At 30.0% G+C, this 15,320-nt stretch overlaps 2 protein-coding genes across 8 annotated transcripts; both read left to right on the top strand.

Moving 5' to 3' along the window:
* The first annotated feature begins 5,001 nt into the window (after positions 1-5,001).
* LOC8284120 (L-type lectin-domain containing receptor kinase SIT2) lies at positions 5,002-9,225 on the top strand. 7 transcript variants are annotated; one of them, XM_048377502.1, is made up of 3 exons: positions 5,002-7,323; positions 8,705-8,772; positions 8,853-9,225. In XM_048377502.1, the coding sequence occupies exons 1-3, from the start codon at positions 5,400-5,402 to the stop codon at positions 8,958-8,960; spliced, it is 2,100 nt and encodes a 699-aa protein (XP_048233459.1). In that variant the 5' UTR covers positions 5,002-5,399; the 3' UTR covers positions 8,961-9,225. The 7 variants fall into 7 exon arrangements, with proteins under 7 accessions (XP_048233459.1, XP_048233473.1, XP_048233503.1 ...); XM_048377516.1 differs by having other exon boundaries at positions 8,856-9,225; XM_048377546.1 differs by having other exon boundaries at positions 5,002-7,305.
* Positions 9,226-9,465: 240 nt separating this feature from the next.
* LOC107261361 (L-type lectin-domain containing receptor kinase SIT2) lies at positions 9,466-12,367 on the top strand. Its single transcript, XM_025157569.2, has one exon. It carries the CDS (start codon positions 10,114-10,116, stop codon positions 12,145-12,147), a length of 2,034 nt encoding a protein of 677 aa, XP_025013337.2. The 5' UTR covers positions 9,466-10,113; the 3' UTR covers positions 12,148-12,367.
* Positions 12,368-15,320: the final 2,953 nt, after the last annotated feature.

The raw sequence follows: 15,320 nt of genomic DNA on the forward strand, positions 1-15,320 counted from the left end.
ATAAAAAGAGAACAAGAAAAAGCATTCAATTTCATCATTCATCCTGACGAACTATAAATGTAGAGTGTCTCTCCTGGAAGGACTAAAAGATTCTTAATGCCTATATAAAGAATGTGGGACCAAACTTGCACTACATGCTATTTATATCCTTATATACTTTAGTCATCCATTTTTATAAATTACTGATTTTATTATTCGAGTGAGTGGCCGGACAACTCCGTTCAAAACTTTCTAACCATCCTTGCAGACAATAAAATTAACCTTCAAAGATCTTTTTGATAGCTCGCCCTTATTAACCAATTATCAACTATCTTCATAGATTTACCTTTTTAATCCATCGTCAGCCCTTTATTTGATTTATAACTAATTTATGTTTTTTTTTTCTTACTACAAACCATTGTTTAGATAATTAAATATGAAACTTCAAATTTATAAGAACTAGTCGTTTGTCCGATCGTTGCATAACCGTCATTATTATTATAATTATAAAATCAAATTTATAAACAGAATTTAATAAGATTTTAAATATTTAATATTTATTTATTATATTTAAAATATAGTATATTAAATATTTTTAAATATCTTTCTCATTTTTTTTAAATCTTAAGAACCGGCCACTAAAAAGAATATATTATCATTAATATTTGATTAACTTTATTCTCTCAATAGTTTAATATAGCTTTTGGGTGAACTCTAGGGTGCTTTCAAGGTATTGCAGTTAGAATACCGTAATTAGCTATTTACTATTATATTATATAAAACAAATCTTGGCCATTAATATTTTTATAACACTTTTTTTTTTTTTTTTTTTATTAACATGTAATTAGTAATATAAGTTATTTTTTTTAATATACTAAAAATTAAAAGAGATATTAGGTCTTTTTTTTTTATTTTTTCATATCTCTCTTTTCTTTTCTAAAATCATCAATCATATAGTTCATCACAAAATCAATTTAATTGCTTTGATAGAATCCTTTTAATCTTTATCTGAAAAGTCTCTTTTTTTTTGCTCCGATTTTGTGTAATCTCAATTACAAATTTGAATTTGAAACAATCTATCTCATTCAAATTGCGCACTAAAGTTTTTTTATTTTTAATATATTCTATGCATTCCATTACCAAAGAATGGGGATATTAATAAAATAAATATCAAATAAAAAAAAAAAGTAATGGAAAAAAAAATTATCAATTGAATCAAGAATCCAGCCATTTTTGAATTCAGTATGGATAAACGATATTTCTATGTTATACTATTCAATTCTCGACGATGAATCGATTTGATAACTCAGATATTGTTTGAAGGTCTTAGCTTGTTTAATCATTTAACAAAATCTCATTATATTTAAGTGTCCTATTAGTTTTTTTTTCTTTGTTTATTTAAAGCAATATATATTTATTTTAGAATAATAATTGAGATTGTTAAGAAATATGCATGTTTCGTTTAAACCTTAGATTTACATTGGCTTAAAAGTTTTAATTTATATTATATATATTCTAATTTTATAGTTTTTAGATTGTCATATTTTGTTATATATTTTTCTAAATTAATTATTTGTTGCCTCTCTTTTTTTATTAGATTAAATTTTTTGAGATAATATTATTTGTTGTAATGTAAATATTGTGTGAATTAGGAATATTTAAGTTTTAACTTACTTAAAATCGTAATTCAATCAACCAACTTTTTGTTTAGCGACAAAGATGGTTGAATGCCTTTGAAATATACTTAAAATTTGTCAAAATATTGGTTGATACAATGAATAGTTGGTTATTAGACATGACACACTATTATACTTCCTAGACTATTGGTTGAGTTCATAGCCTACTTTAACATTTGTTCTTATTTTGTTGTATATATCTATGTAACTCATTCCTTAACTTCATAAAATTATTTTATATGACATATGGTGTAAATTATATAATAAAAAAACATAAATACCATTATATTTACATAATAATATTTTTTTTTGTAAATTTTTACTAGCTTGTGTAAATTTTTATCAAATTAAATAATTTTTTAATTAACTTCTCTAAAATTTCTATTTGTATAATATATAAAATAAATTATTTTATATAATATAAAATTATATAATTAGCATAAAAATTACATACATATACTTTTTATATAAAATACAACTGATTTAATAAACTTTTAATCAAACTATGTAACTTCATAAAATTACACCATATGGTATAAATTATATAATAAATAAAAAATAACATAAATAGTATTATATTTACATAATAATCTCTTTTAATAATTTTTTTACTAATTCGAGTGGCTTTTTATCAAATCAAGTAATTTTTTCAATTAACTTGTCAAAAATTTGTATTTACACTATATATAGAATAAGTTACTTTATATAATAAAAAGTTATATAATCAGCATAAATACTACATAAAAATATTTGTTTATATAAATACAACCGGTTTAATAAAATTTCAACCAAACTATGTAATTCATTTCCTTAACTTCATAAAATTAATAATTCTATACACCGTATAGTATAAATTATATAATAAAAGAAAAATAATATAAATAGCATTATATTTATATAATGATATATTTTTGTAAATTTTTACTAACTTATGTAACTTTTCAGAAATTAAGTGATTTTTTAATTAACTTGTCAAAAATTCTATTTGTATAATATATAGAATTAATTACTTTATATAATAAAAAATTATATGCTCACCATAAATATTACATAAAAATATATTTTTTATGTAAAATATAATTGATTTAATAAATTTTTAACCAAATTATGCAACTCATTTCCTTAACTTCCTAAAATTAGTAATTTTATACACCGTATGGTATAAATTATATATTAAATGAAAAATAACATAAATAACATTATATTTACATAATAATATCTTTTAATAAATTTTTATTAACTTGTGTAAATTTTCTTCAAATTAAGTGATTTTTTAATTAATTTGTGAAAGGTTTCTATTTGCATAATATATAGAATAAATTACTTTATATAATAAAAATATATAATGAACATAAATATTACATAAAAATATTTTTTATGTAAAATACAACTGATTTAATAAACTTTTAACCAAACTATGTAACTTATTTCCTTAACTTCATAAAATTAGTAATTTTGTACACCATATGATATAAATTATATAATAAATAAAAAATAAAAAATAACATAATAGTATTATATTTACATAATAATATTTTTTTTGTAAATTTTTATTGACTTGTGCAAATTTTTATCAAATTAATTAATTTTTTGAATTAACTTGTCAAAAATTTCTATTTGCATAATATATAAATTGGCTTAAAAGATTTAATATATATTATGTATATTATAATTTCATGCTTTTTAGGTTATTATATTTTATTATATATTTTTTAGAAATTTATAATTTTTTTGCCCCTCTTTTTATATTAGTGAGATCATATTGTTTGTTGTAATATAAATATTGGGTGCATTAGAAATTTTTAAGCTTTAATTTAGAATCGTAATTCAGTCAACCAACTGTTTATTTAGCGACTGAGTTGGTTGAATGCATTTGAAATATGGCTAAAGTTTGTTAAGGTGTTGGTTATTACAATGAATAGTTGGTTATTAGACATGACTTACTATTATGTTTCCTAGATTATTAGTTGAATTTATAGCCAACTTTTTATTTGTTCTCATTTTATTGGCTCTTATTCTGAATAATAGTTAATTATTCATTTAACCTACTATTTTTTATGTAAAATATAACTAATCTAATAAATTTTTAACTAACTATAAAACTCATTTTCTTAACTTCATAAAACTAAAAATTTTGTACCTGTATTGTATAAATTATATAATAAATAAAAATATAAATAATATTACATTTATATAAAAAAATCTTTTTATAGATGTAAGTTTTCATCAAATTAAGTGATTTTCTCAATTAATTTATCAAAAATTTCTATTTGTATAATATATAGGATAAATTATTTTATATAATAAAAGAATTATATAATCAGGATAAATATTATATTTTTTAGCCAAACTATGTATCTCATTTTCTTAAGTTCATAAAGTTAGTAATTTTATACACCATATGGTATAAATTATATAATAAATAAAAATAATATAAATAGTATTATATTTACATAATAATATCTTTTTGTAGATTTTTACTAGCTTGTGTAAATTTTTATCAAATTAAGTAATTTTCTTCAATTTTGTTGTCTAAAATTTCCATTTTCATAATATATAGAAAAAATAATAATATAAAAATATCTTTTTTATAATATGACTTGTATTAGCAGGTTACCATCATCTTAAATTTAAATAAAATTTAAATAATAATTTAAGTGTCCAGATTCTATTGGATGATACATCAAGGCATTGAAAAAAAAGAAAAGAAAGCAATCTAATGAAGACACCAAAGAATTCACCTAGCTTTTGAATTAGAAATTAACTTTTATAGTTGGTTCATAATGTAATTAGACTTAATTTCTTGTCATTGAATTAAGAAGTATCAAATTAACTGAGAATTTGGAAAGTCCAATACCTTTCTTGTCAAAGCTATTGGATTAAGCTATTTTTTTTTTTCTCTTTAATCTTTTTGCCATTTAATATTAAGAGATTGTTTGGTTAATAAGGAAGAAACCAAAATCAAAATTCTGACTCCTATTTATTTTTAAGAGTTTTTTTAATTATTATTATTATTATTATTAGTACAACCACAAATTTATATTTAATAGAATTAAAATTGTAGCATTCATTTTCAGAAAATTCAATATGATGCAACTAAATGATTAATTTTCATAATATTTTTTAGACCATGGACCAAAGTACAAGACAAAAATTTAATGTATCAGGACTGATTTTATTAAAGTCAAAAAGCCACCAATAAATATATATATATATATTTTAATTGTCCTTTTTGTATATTGACTTCAAAAGGCACACCAAAATTTGCTAATTCAAACATAAGAATTCATATTGGATGATGTATAATACTCAGACCCACTGAAAGCAAAAGGGCAGGTAAAAATATAGTCAGTCATCAAGCTCCAAATTGTACATACCTTCTTTCCAGTATGTGCTGATCAGCAAGCCTACAATCATTGAAAACCAGTACTCTCCCAGAACTTCAGGAATTGATCAGTTTAGAAGCACAATTTCTCTTCTTCTTCTTCTTCTTCTTCTTCTTGTTCTTCTCTTCTAGATTTTTATTCTGATGGGCCTACAGAGCTACCTAAAACAGCAACTTGGTTCTAACTTTCACCAAATGTTGGTTGATATTGCATTTGGTTTGAAAATGTTATAAGGTCAAGGCTTTGAATTCAAAATCAATAAAGAAAAGAAAAATATCTCAGTGGCAGAAAAGTTCTTAACAAATTCAAGCAAGCAAGATACGATATCAGGTTTCTGGTTTCTTACTCTGTGTTCTCAATGGCAGCATTATTTATATCACTAAGTATTTTGTTTACTCTTTTTGTGCACTCAAAACCCTTGGCTTTTGCTCAAGAAGCAGATCAGTTCATCTACAATGGATTCAATGGAGCTAATCTCAGCCTCAATGGGGCTGCAAATATTCATCCTAATGGCCTGCTAGAGCTTACAAACACTTCACATCAGCAGATTGGTCATGCTTTCTTCCCGTTTCCTTTGCATTTCAACTCATCTCTGTCTAACAATTCTCGAACATCATTAGTCTCATTTTCTACCAATTTTGTGTTTGCCATGGTTCCTGAATCACCTGGTCTTGATGGCCATGGTTTGGCCTTTGCTATTTCACCATCTTTAGAGTTCAAAGGGGCTATAGCAACTCAATATCTTGGACTCTTTAACTCTACAACAATTGGTTTATCTTCAAATCACTTACTTGCCATTGAGTTAGATACTGTAAAAAACCCTGAATTTGGAGATATTGATGGCAACCATGTTGGAGTAGATGTCAACAATTTGACATCCATCCAATCGGTTTCGGCGTCCTACTTTTCGGAAACTGAAGAGAAAAATAAGAGCTTGGAGCTCACTAGTGGGAGACCAATGCAGATGTGGATAGACTATGATGAAATGGAGAAGCTACTCAATGTAACTCTAGCTCCTATAGAAAGAATGAAGCCAGAAAAGCCTCTGTTGTCAACAAATATTGATCTTTCTGCACTGCTCTTGGAATCCATGTATGTTGGTTTCTCTGCATCCACAGGCTCAGTCTCAAGTAATCATTACATTCTTGGATGGAGCTTCAACAGAAGTGGGCAAGCACAAAGCCTTGACCCTTCAAAGCTTCCTTCACTTCCTCAAGAAAGAAAATCAAGAGGTAAACTAGCAATGAAAATTATGCTTCCATTGGTAATAGTGATTGTTTTGCTCATGACTATCTCTGCAACTATTTATATAATGAGGAAGAGATATGAAGAGATACGTGAAGATTGGGAACAGCAGTATGGTCCTCAGAGATTCTCCTATAAGGATCTTTACAAAGCAACCAAAGGTTTCAAAGACAAAGAGCTTCTAGGATGCGGAGGTTTCGGAAAGGTTTATAGAGGAACTTTACCTTCTTCCAATGTGGAAGTTGCAGTCAAGAAAGTCTCACATGATTCAAGACAAGGAATGAAGGAATTTGTAGCAGAAATAGCCAGCATGGGAAGGTTAAGGCACAGGAACCTGGTTCAGCTGCTAGGCTATTGCCGGCGAAAGGGGGAGCTTTTCTTGGTGTATGATCATATGCCCAATGGAAGCCTTGATAAGTTCTTATTTAGCAATGAAAAACCTAACATCGACTGGGTTCGACGATATCAGATTATTAAAGGAGTAGCATCTGCTCTCTACTATCTTCATGAAGAGTGGGAACAAGTTGTTCTGCATAGAGATGTGAAAGCTAGTAATGTTTTATTAGATGCTGACCTTAATGGGCGATTAGGAGATTTTGGACTTGCTAAGTTGTATGATCATGGATCAACTCCTCAAACAACTCATGTGGTTGGAACATTGGGATATCTTGCTCCTGAACTCACTACAACAGGAAAGGCTACTACTAGCAGTGATGTTTTTGCATTTGGGATCTTTATGCTTGAAGTAGCATGTGGAAGGAAGCCTGTAAAGTCAGAAAGACCACCTGAGGAAGTGATATTGGTAGATTGGGTTCTTGAATGTTGGGAAAGAGGGAACATTCTTGGGACTATTGATCCTAGATTGGAAGACAGCTATGTGGCGGAAGAAACTGAGTTGGTTTTGAAGCTAGGCCTGCTTAGCACACAGCGGATACCAACGGCTAGGCCTACAATTAGGCAAGTGATGCAATATTTGGATGGAAATGCTACATTGCCTCAGATATCTTTGTACAATGCAGGTATTGGTTTTCTTCCAGGTAACCATGAAGCACCTACAGAGAGTAATCTTTCCTATTCCTTGTCCCATTCCGATTCAATACTCACAATTGGTCGTTGAATCTCATGGATTAATTGTTCAATATTTGGATCTTCTTTAATCTCCTTATATTCGCAATTTTCTATTAACTCAATACTTTTTTAACGATGTCTTGTTTAAGAAAAAATATTCACTTTCTTTAAGACTATTTACAAGTTTCCAAGAGATAATTACTACGACCCCACGAGGTTATGTGAAATACACAAATCAACCCCTCATTTTTTAATAATACATTATGATTTTCTTAAAGTGTACTTTAATATATTTTTTCATAGTTCCGTCAAAATTTCAAAAAATATTTTGTTAGTCAAAACATAATAATTTTTAATATTCTAAAACTGCCCTTGAAATATATTACTATTTCCCCCTCAATTATAATACAATACACTAATAGGTCCCTAAATTTTTTTTTTATCAACTAATGAAATATATTAATATAACAAAATAAACTATAATAAAAATTTATTATAAAATTTAAGTGTCTTGTAAATAACTATAATAACAAGTTCAATAAAATAGATTATGATAATAAATCTTTTGATAATTAATTGTAAATTATAAAAATTTAGGTGAGCGTGATAAGTTTGTTATGAAATATTTTTAAAATTAAATTAAATGATTTTATATAATTCTTTGTAATTTACTTACTAAAAGAATTAGTAAATTTAGTTTCATAATTACAATATAATCAATAAAGTCACAAGTTTCTGTTTATAAATTGTATATATTAACTTTCTTTAAATTTATAAATATACATTTTTAGTGACATAAAATTTTAATTATAAAAATATAATTGCAGATGCTTTGTTAAGTTTTATAAACAATATTAAGTATAATTATATTTAAAACAATTATCATAATTATAATTCATCTTGGATATATAATAAAATTTTTAAAAATTATTTTTAAAAATTTTAAAATTGATATATATTAATTTTAATATGATGAGGGGGTCAAAGTAATTTTATATAGCATAAAGGGTTATAGTAATTGATGCTATAAGATTTGATAATATTTTAAGGATAAATTCGTATTTTTATATTATATTAACGGATTATTTTAACGGAAGGAGAAAATAATATATTAAATTAAACCTTAACAATGTCATAATGTATTATTGAAAAATGATGGATTAATAGAGAAAGATGCAAAAACAATTGCTAACTACTAAAAGCTTAGATAGAATACATAGCACAACAGAAATGACAAACTGTTAGAGCATGTTTACAAAAAAAGGAAATGGAGTGCAGTATGCAATCTGCTAACTGTTACAGCAGTGCGACTTCTGCATTCAACAATCTGTATGCAATCTGCCCCTTCAGGAAAAGATCAAAAGGGCTTGAATAAGCTTAAATTCAGTATCAGTATCTCGATTATCCATCCCAGACTGGTTGGTATGGAGATAGAATTGGATCCTAAGAATTCAGGGTATGAACATTTAACTTGTACAGTCACCTTTCTTGAATACAGCAGCATATAATGAAGGCAGTCATGCTGGTTTTCAACCCTAGGGAAGGAGCACAGTTGGTGGAAGGATTCTGCGGTGCCCAGCTCTCGGATCATTGTTGCAGTTGTTGAACAAACCGTGATAGATACATGCGTAGCAGCACAAGACGATTGAACACGAAGTCGATCAATGGAAAAAAAGAAATATACTTCTCTAGAATTTTCATTATAATAGGTTTCTTAACTTTGTACATTTGGACAAGTTCAATACCACTGCAATGCATGCTCATGATTTTGTTTCAATGAATGTTTGCTGCTAAAAATAATTTCGAGCATGCAATGTGGAAAAGAAAAATTGTTACAAGACACGGTCAATCAAATATATTTTGTTGCTCAAGTTCACAAGAAACCCACATCAGTAAAGCATTTCTTGACAATGACAGGTTTTAATTTAATTGAAATAATGTTTATCCTTTCGTTTCAATGCATATTTGCTGCCAAATCCAAATCTGAGTATCAAATGTTAATAATTGTCACAGGAGGGAGTCAATAAAAAAAAAGGTCGTGACGGTTGCAACACAGTCAATCAAATAATATTTGGGTGCTGATTGCTGTTCTAAATTGCTTGCTGAAGCAGGGGAATCACCAATCAGGATATCAGAATAACATTTTGACCCACTAATCAGGCTGATTCAAGGACATTACTTGTTATTATTGTGTGTTATCAAATATGTTATTTATTCTCATCATATGATCTCAGTAACTTATTTTCTAGAGTAAGTCAAGTCAAAAGGATTCCCAAAAGTAGTCGCCCTTTTAAAATGGAAGTCTAGATTTCATGAAATTTGATGAAAGTATATAAGAAACAAAATGTTTATAAGCAGACACATGATACAAAATATACACACATATATATATATATATAATCATATTCAGTCACCTATAAAATAAAGTTCATCATTCTGTGATTTTGATTTATTTTCTCAAGCAGCACCCTTTCTTATGGTGATACAGTTAAACTTCTGCCATTTATAAGATATAAATTGTGTTCAAGTTGTCATTTAATATTCATATATAGTTTCTGACCTTGATTTATGTCAACTTGATTTGAGTAAAAACTTATAAATAGGTGTATTATAGAGTATTAGTGTCTTTCACGTTGCAGCAGCATTGAAAAAGTATTTGCTTCGACATGTTGCTATTTCAGGCTAAGAATCGGAACACAAATGACAAGCAAAATCTCATAGAACAAACCTTCTGAGAACAGAGCAACTTCTATGTCCCCATGTTTGCAACGTTTAAAATGCTGTTTGTTCTCCTGATTACTTTTGTTTTCTCAAAGCACTTAAGCTTTGCTCAAGATCAAAATCAGTTCATCTACCATGGATTCAATGAGTCCAACCTGAATCTGAGTGGGCTTGCAAACGTACACCCCAATGGTCTCTTAGAGTTAACAAATATTACATACCTCAAAGTGGGTCGTGCTTTCTTTCAGCTGCCTCTCAAGTTCAACAAGTCTTCGTTTTCTACAAACTTTGTTTTCGCCATTGATCCTGAGAGACTTCCCCTTGGTGAGACACCTGGTCTTGGTGGCCATGGCTTTGCCTTCACTATCTCCCCTTCTATGGAGTTCCCAGGGGCACTGGCGACACAGTACTTTGGACTCTTTAATTCGACAAGCAACGGCCTGTTTTCAAACCATCTTGTTGCCATTGAGTTTGATACTATACAAACTCTTGATTGTGGAGACATTAATAACAACCATGTCGGAATTGATGTGAATGGCGTGACATCAAATGTATCAGCACCAGCAGCATACTTTTCAGACAAGGAATATAAGAACTTAACGCTCATAAGTGGGAAACCTATGCAGGTATGGATAGATTATGATGAAGTGCAGATGATACTCAACATAACACTAGCTCCTATAACGGTCATGAAACCCGAAAAGCCTCTCCTGTCAACAACTATTGATCTTTCTTTAATCCTGTTGGATTCTATGTACGTTGGTTTTTCTTCATCTACTGGATCCATGGCAAGCTACCATTATATTCTCGGTCGGAGCTTCAACAAAAGTGGTCCAGCTCAAAGTCTTGATACGTCAAAGCTTCCTTCACTTCCTTTAGCTCCTCCATCTCCTTCACTTCCTGTAACTCCTCCAGCTCCACCTCCTTCACTGCCTGCACCGCCTTCACATCCGCCTAAAAAGTTAATTATTACGGCCTCATCCATTGTGGCAGGTGTTGTGCTGATTGCTATATTTGGAACACTCTATATATTGAAAAGGAAAAAGTTTGAAGAATTGCGTGAAGACTGGGAGAAAGAATATGGCCCTCAAAGATTCTCTTACAGGGACCTTTATAAAGCAACTAAAGCATTCAAAGACAAAGAACTTCTAGGATTTGGGGGTTTTGGGAAGGTGTACAGAGGAGTATTGCCTTCTTCAAATACACAAGTAGCAGTCAAGAAGTTTTCCCATGATTCCCAACAAGGAATGAAGGAATTTATTGCTGAAATTGTCAGCATGGGAAGGCTAAGGCATAGGAATTTGGTTCAACTTCTAGGCTATTGCAGGCGAAAGGGAGAGCTGCTCTTGGTATATGATTATATGCCTAATGGGAGCCTTGATAAATTCCTATTTCAGAATGACACGCCGAACCTGAATTGGGTTCAACGATATCAAATCCTGAGAGGAGTTGCATCTGCCCTTCTTTACCTCCATGAAGAATGGGAACAAGTTGTTCTGCACAGAGATGTGAAAGCTAGCAATGTTATGTTAGATGCTGATCTTAGCGGAAGGTTAGGAGATTTTGGACAAACAACCTGTGTGGTTGGAACCGTTGGATATCTTGCGCCAGAGGTTTCAAGAACAGGAAGGGTCACAACCGGCAGTGATGTTTTTTCTTTTGGGACACTTATGCTAGAAATGGCTTGTGGAAGGAAGACTATAGAGCCACAAAAACCAGCTGGAGAGGTGATTTTGGTAGACTGGGTCCTCGAAAGTTGGAAAAATGGGGTACTACTTGAGATAAGTGACCCTAGATTGGAAGGCAAATATATGATGGAGGAAATGGAATTGGTTTTGAAGCTAGGCCTGCTCTGTGCTCACCCTACACCAACAGCTAGACCAACCATGAGGCAAGTGGTGCAATATCTAGATGGAAAAGCTGCCTTACCAGACATACCATTGGATAGCCCTCGTCCTGGTCTGGTCATATTTAACCAGGAAGCAGCTCAAGATTGCATTTCGCAGTCCCCTGCATCTAATGAGTACTCAAGCTTGTCAATCACTGCCTCAGTCCTCAACCGTGGTCGCTGAATCTGCAACTACAGGTTTTAGTCTAAATTAATTACTGAGGCAGGGGAATCAAGGTAGCATACTAACATTCTGATATAGTCTAACAGCTAATTCATAGCAGCCACCAACTGGCTATAATAAGCAAACAACCATTTGCTTGCTTTCATACAAATACATGGTTTTGTTTCAACAGTTGTATGCAGCTAAATGTAATGAAATTCTCATGATGAATTCAATCAAATATCTCTGGGTGCTGAAGTTCACAAAAAACTCACGAGTGAAGGATAAAATTGACAACTACAGGTTTTGATTTTGACCCACTCTAACTTGCTCATTCAGTGCAGTTATCCACTTGCTATTATCAATATATTGACCTTAACAAAAATAGCACCTAAATACTTAAAAGTGGTAACATAATTCTAAATCTTAACAAAATAGATAAGTCAAATATATTTTCTTACTGTAAATGAACATAAAAGATTTGGTTAAAAATGTTCAAGGTACATGATAGATTTTGATTTGATACAAGGTCCAAGTTTGAGCGAATGGAAGAAAAGCATTGCCACAAACTTGGTAGTCTGTGACTGGAATATTTTTATCAGATAATCCTTCATATATAGAAAAGGGAGTTAATCTTAAGTAAATGACTCCTTAATTATTCTTAAATATATTCTTCAGAATAGAAAATTAATCTTCCTAAGTACTACTGTTCCTTCAAATTTATGACAGGTCTGAAACCAACTTTAATTCCTGAAAGAGGCTCGAGCATTAAGACCACATATATATGCACAATTTTATGGTTTCAACAGTCTAGCAAGAGTTTCCATCGAAGAGTTTCAATAAGAAAGTTATTCCTGTTATTTATACTTCTTGATCCGTAGATAGTTTACATTTTTATGACAAGATTTCTTTTTAAACGAATAAAGAAAAAACTTGAGATTATAGTTAATCACTGCTAGCAGATACCTGCTATAAATATCATTGGAAAGCTAAAGAAAGAGACAGTATTAGGATGACAATTAGACAACTTATATGGACAAAGCCATCAAGGACTAGCAACCACACCACTGTTGAGCCATGAGAAATACACAAAGGCTGCCAGCCTTGCCAGGTTCCAGGGTAGCAGTTTAGCAACCAGCGTTACTTTAGTTTTAAGCTACTTTGAACCCTGTCCTGAATTTGTTGATATCCTTTTTACTGCGACTTCTTGCCCATCATTTAGTTTTCCCTCATAAAATATACAAGAAAACGCTTGTTATGCATTGAAGAAACGAGTAGTTACCTTGTAAGCTGTGATAGGAAATCATCATCTTAGCAACTATACATCCCAATAACTAATGAGTTATAATACATATAGAATGCAAGAAAACACTCTCCAATCAAGATGATTCCAAAATCCAAGGATCTCCTCAAGTGAAGTTAGGGTAGCAGTTTAGCGACCAGCGTTACTTTAGTTTTAAGCTACTTTGAACCCTGTCCTGAATTTGTTGATATCCTTTTTACTGCGACTTCTTGCCCATCATTTAGTTTTCCCTCATAAAATATACAAGAAAACGCTTGTTATGCATTGAAGAAACGAGTAGTTACCTTGTAAGCTGTGATAGGAAATCATCATCTTAGCAACTATACGTCCCAATAACTAATGAGTTATAATACATATAGAATGCAAGAAAACACCCTCCAATCAAGATGATTCCAAAATCCAAGGATCTCCTCAAGTGAAGTTAGGGAAAACTAGTTCCAATAATGAAACTAGCACTTGAATTCAACTCTAAACGCCACAAACCAAGTATGATTTGATAAGTTAAGAATCAAACACAAGATTTTAGTTAGAGAACGCCACAAACTAAAAATAGTTTGATAAGTTAAAAGTTCATGTAAGAACTTAAGCAAAAACACTCACAAAAAACAAATAAAAATTATCATTCATCAATTCTTCTCTTACAAATGAATTTGGCTTTGATATTTATAGCTAAAACAGGACAAAAAAATCTAAATAGATGTCTTTTGAGTTTTTCTACATTTTTCCCTTTAATTCCCTTTAAAACTAATTAAAATTGTTGTTTTTTACATTGATGACACTCATTTTGTAACTCCCAAATGACAACTAAACATGTGCATTCATTTGTAACTCCATACAACACACCTATAACTCACACCTAATAAAATAATTCTTAATTAAATAAAAATAAAGTAAAACAATTACTTAAGCTAAAATCCAAAAGATAAAAACTCATATATATATATGAATTAAGCCCAAAAGCCTAATTATAGCCGAATTACTTTTATTCTTCAAAATGGACTGAATGCTTCATATAAGGTTGGACTCTTATTTTCATGCATGAGTTGCATTTCCATTTTGGACCTTTTGGTGCATGCCTTTACAATGGAATCTCATGTCAGCCTTGATTTATATCATTCCCTGTTTCTTGAAAGAAAATTCGTCCTCGAAGTTTGCCCAAATATTACGAAAGAAATAAACATATAATATCAAATGGTAATAAAATGCTATCATCAACCTGCAATTTCTTCGCAATAGTGATTAGAGGATCTTTAGAAAAAATAATATTTTTAGTACCAATAAATTCAACATGCTTAAAAGTCTTAGTTTTATCAAGCAAAACTCTTTCATTCTTCACTAACTGAACCATTGCCTCTCCATCAGCTACAAATTCTTCATTATTGAATTCATTCAAAGGTAGCAAGTCATTGTCTTTCTTGCCATCTCCAATTATCAAGTCTTCAAAATTTAGATTGACTCTAGTGGAGCAATTTACCTCCTTTACATTATCGTTGTTAGTCTTTAATGATGGCTTAGAATCGGCTTTTATCTTTAAGATGCTTAAGAAAGCTATTAATCAACATCTTGAACTCTTCAAGCTCATGCTTAAATGCTTCAAGATCGATTCTTAAAGATTTGTTCTCCTTGGACAATTTATCAACAAAAATTTGACTTGGTTGTCTATCTAACCTCTTAGGTTTAGATTTAAAAGAATAAAAATTTTGTCTATAGTCTTCATAACGATCATTTCCTTGACCCCACATCTTATTATAAGATTGATAACGAAGATTTCGATATTGTCTAATGAATTCAGCTTCATGAAACATTTTTTTATTTACGTCTAAGAATAAAATAAAGGTGAAAATAAAGAACCACAAAGACGTTTGAAGGAAAGAACAAAAAATATGATATG

The sequence above is a fragment of the Ricinus communis genome, chromosome 1 (assembly GCF_019578655.1).
Source record: "Ricinus communis isolate WT05 ecotype wild-type chromosome 1, ASM1957865v1, whole genome shotgun sequence".
In the NCBI taxonomy this organism is placed as follows: domain Eukaryota; kingdom Viridiplantae; phylum Streptophyta; class Magnoliopsida; order Malpighiales; family Euphorbiaceae; genus Ricinus; species Ricinus communis.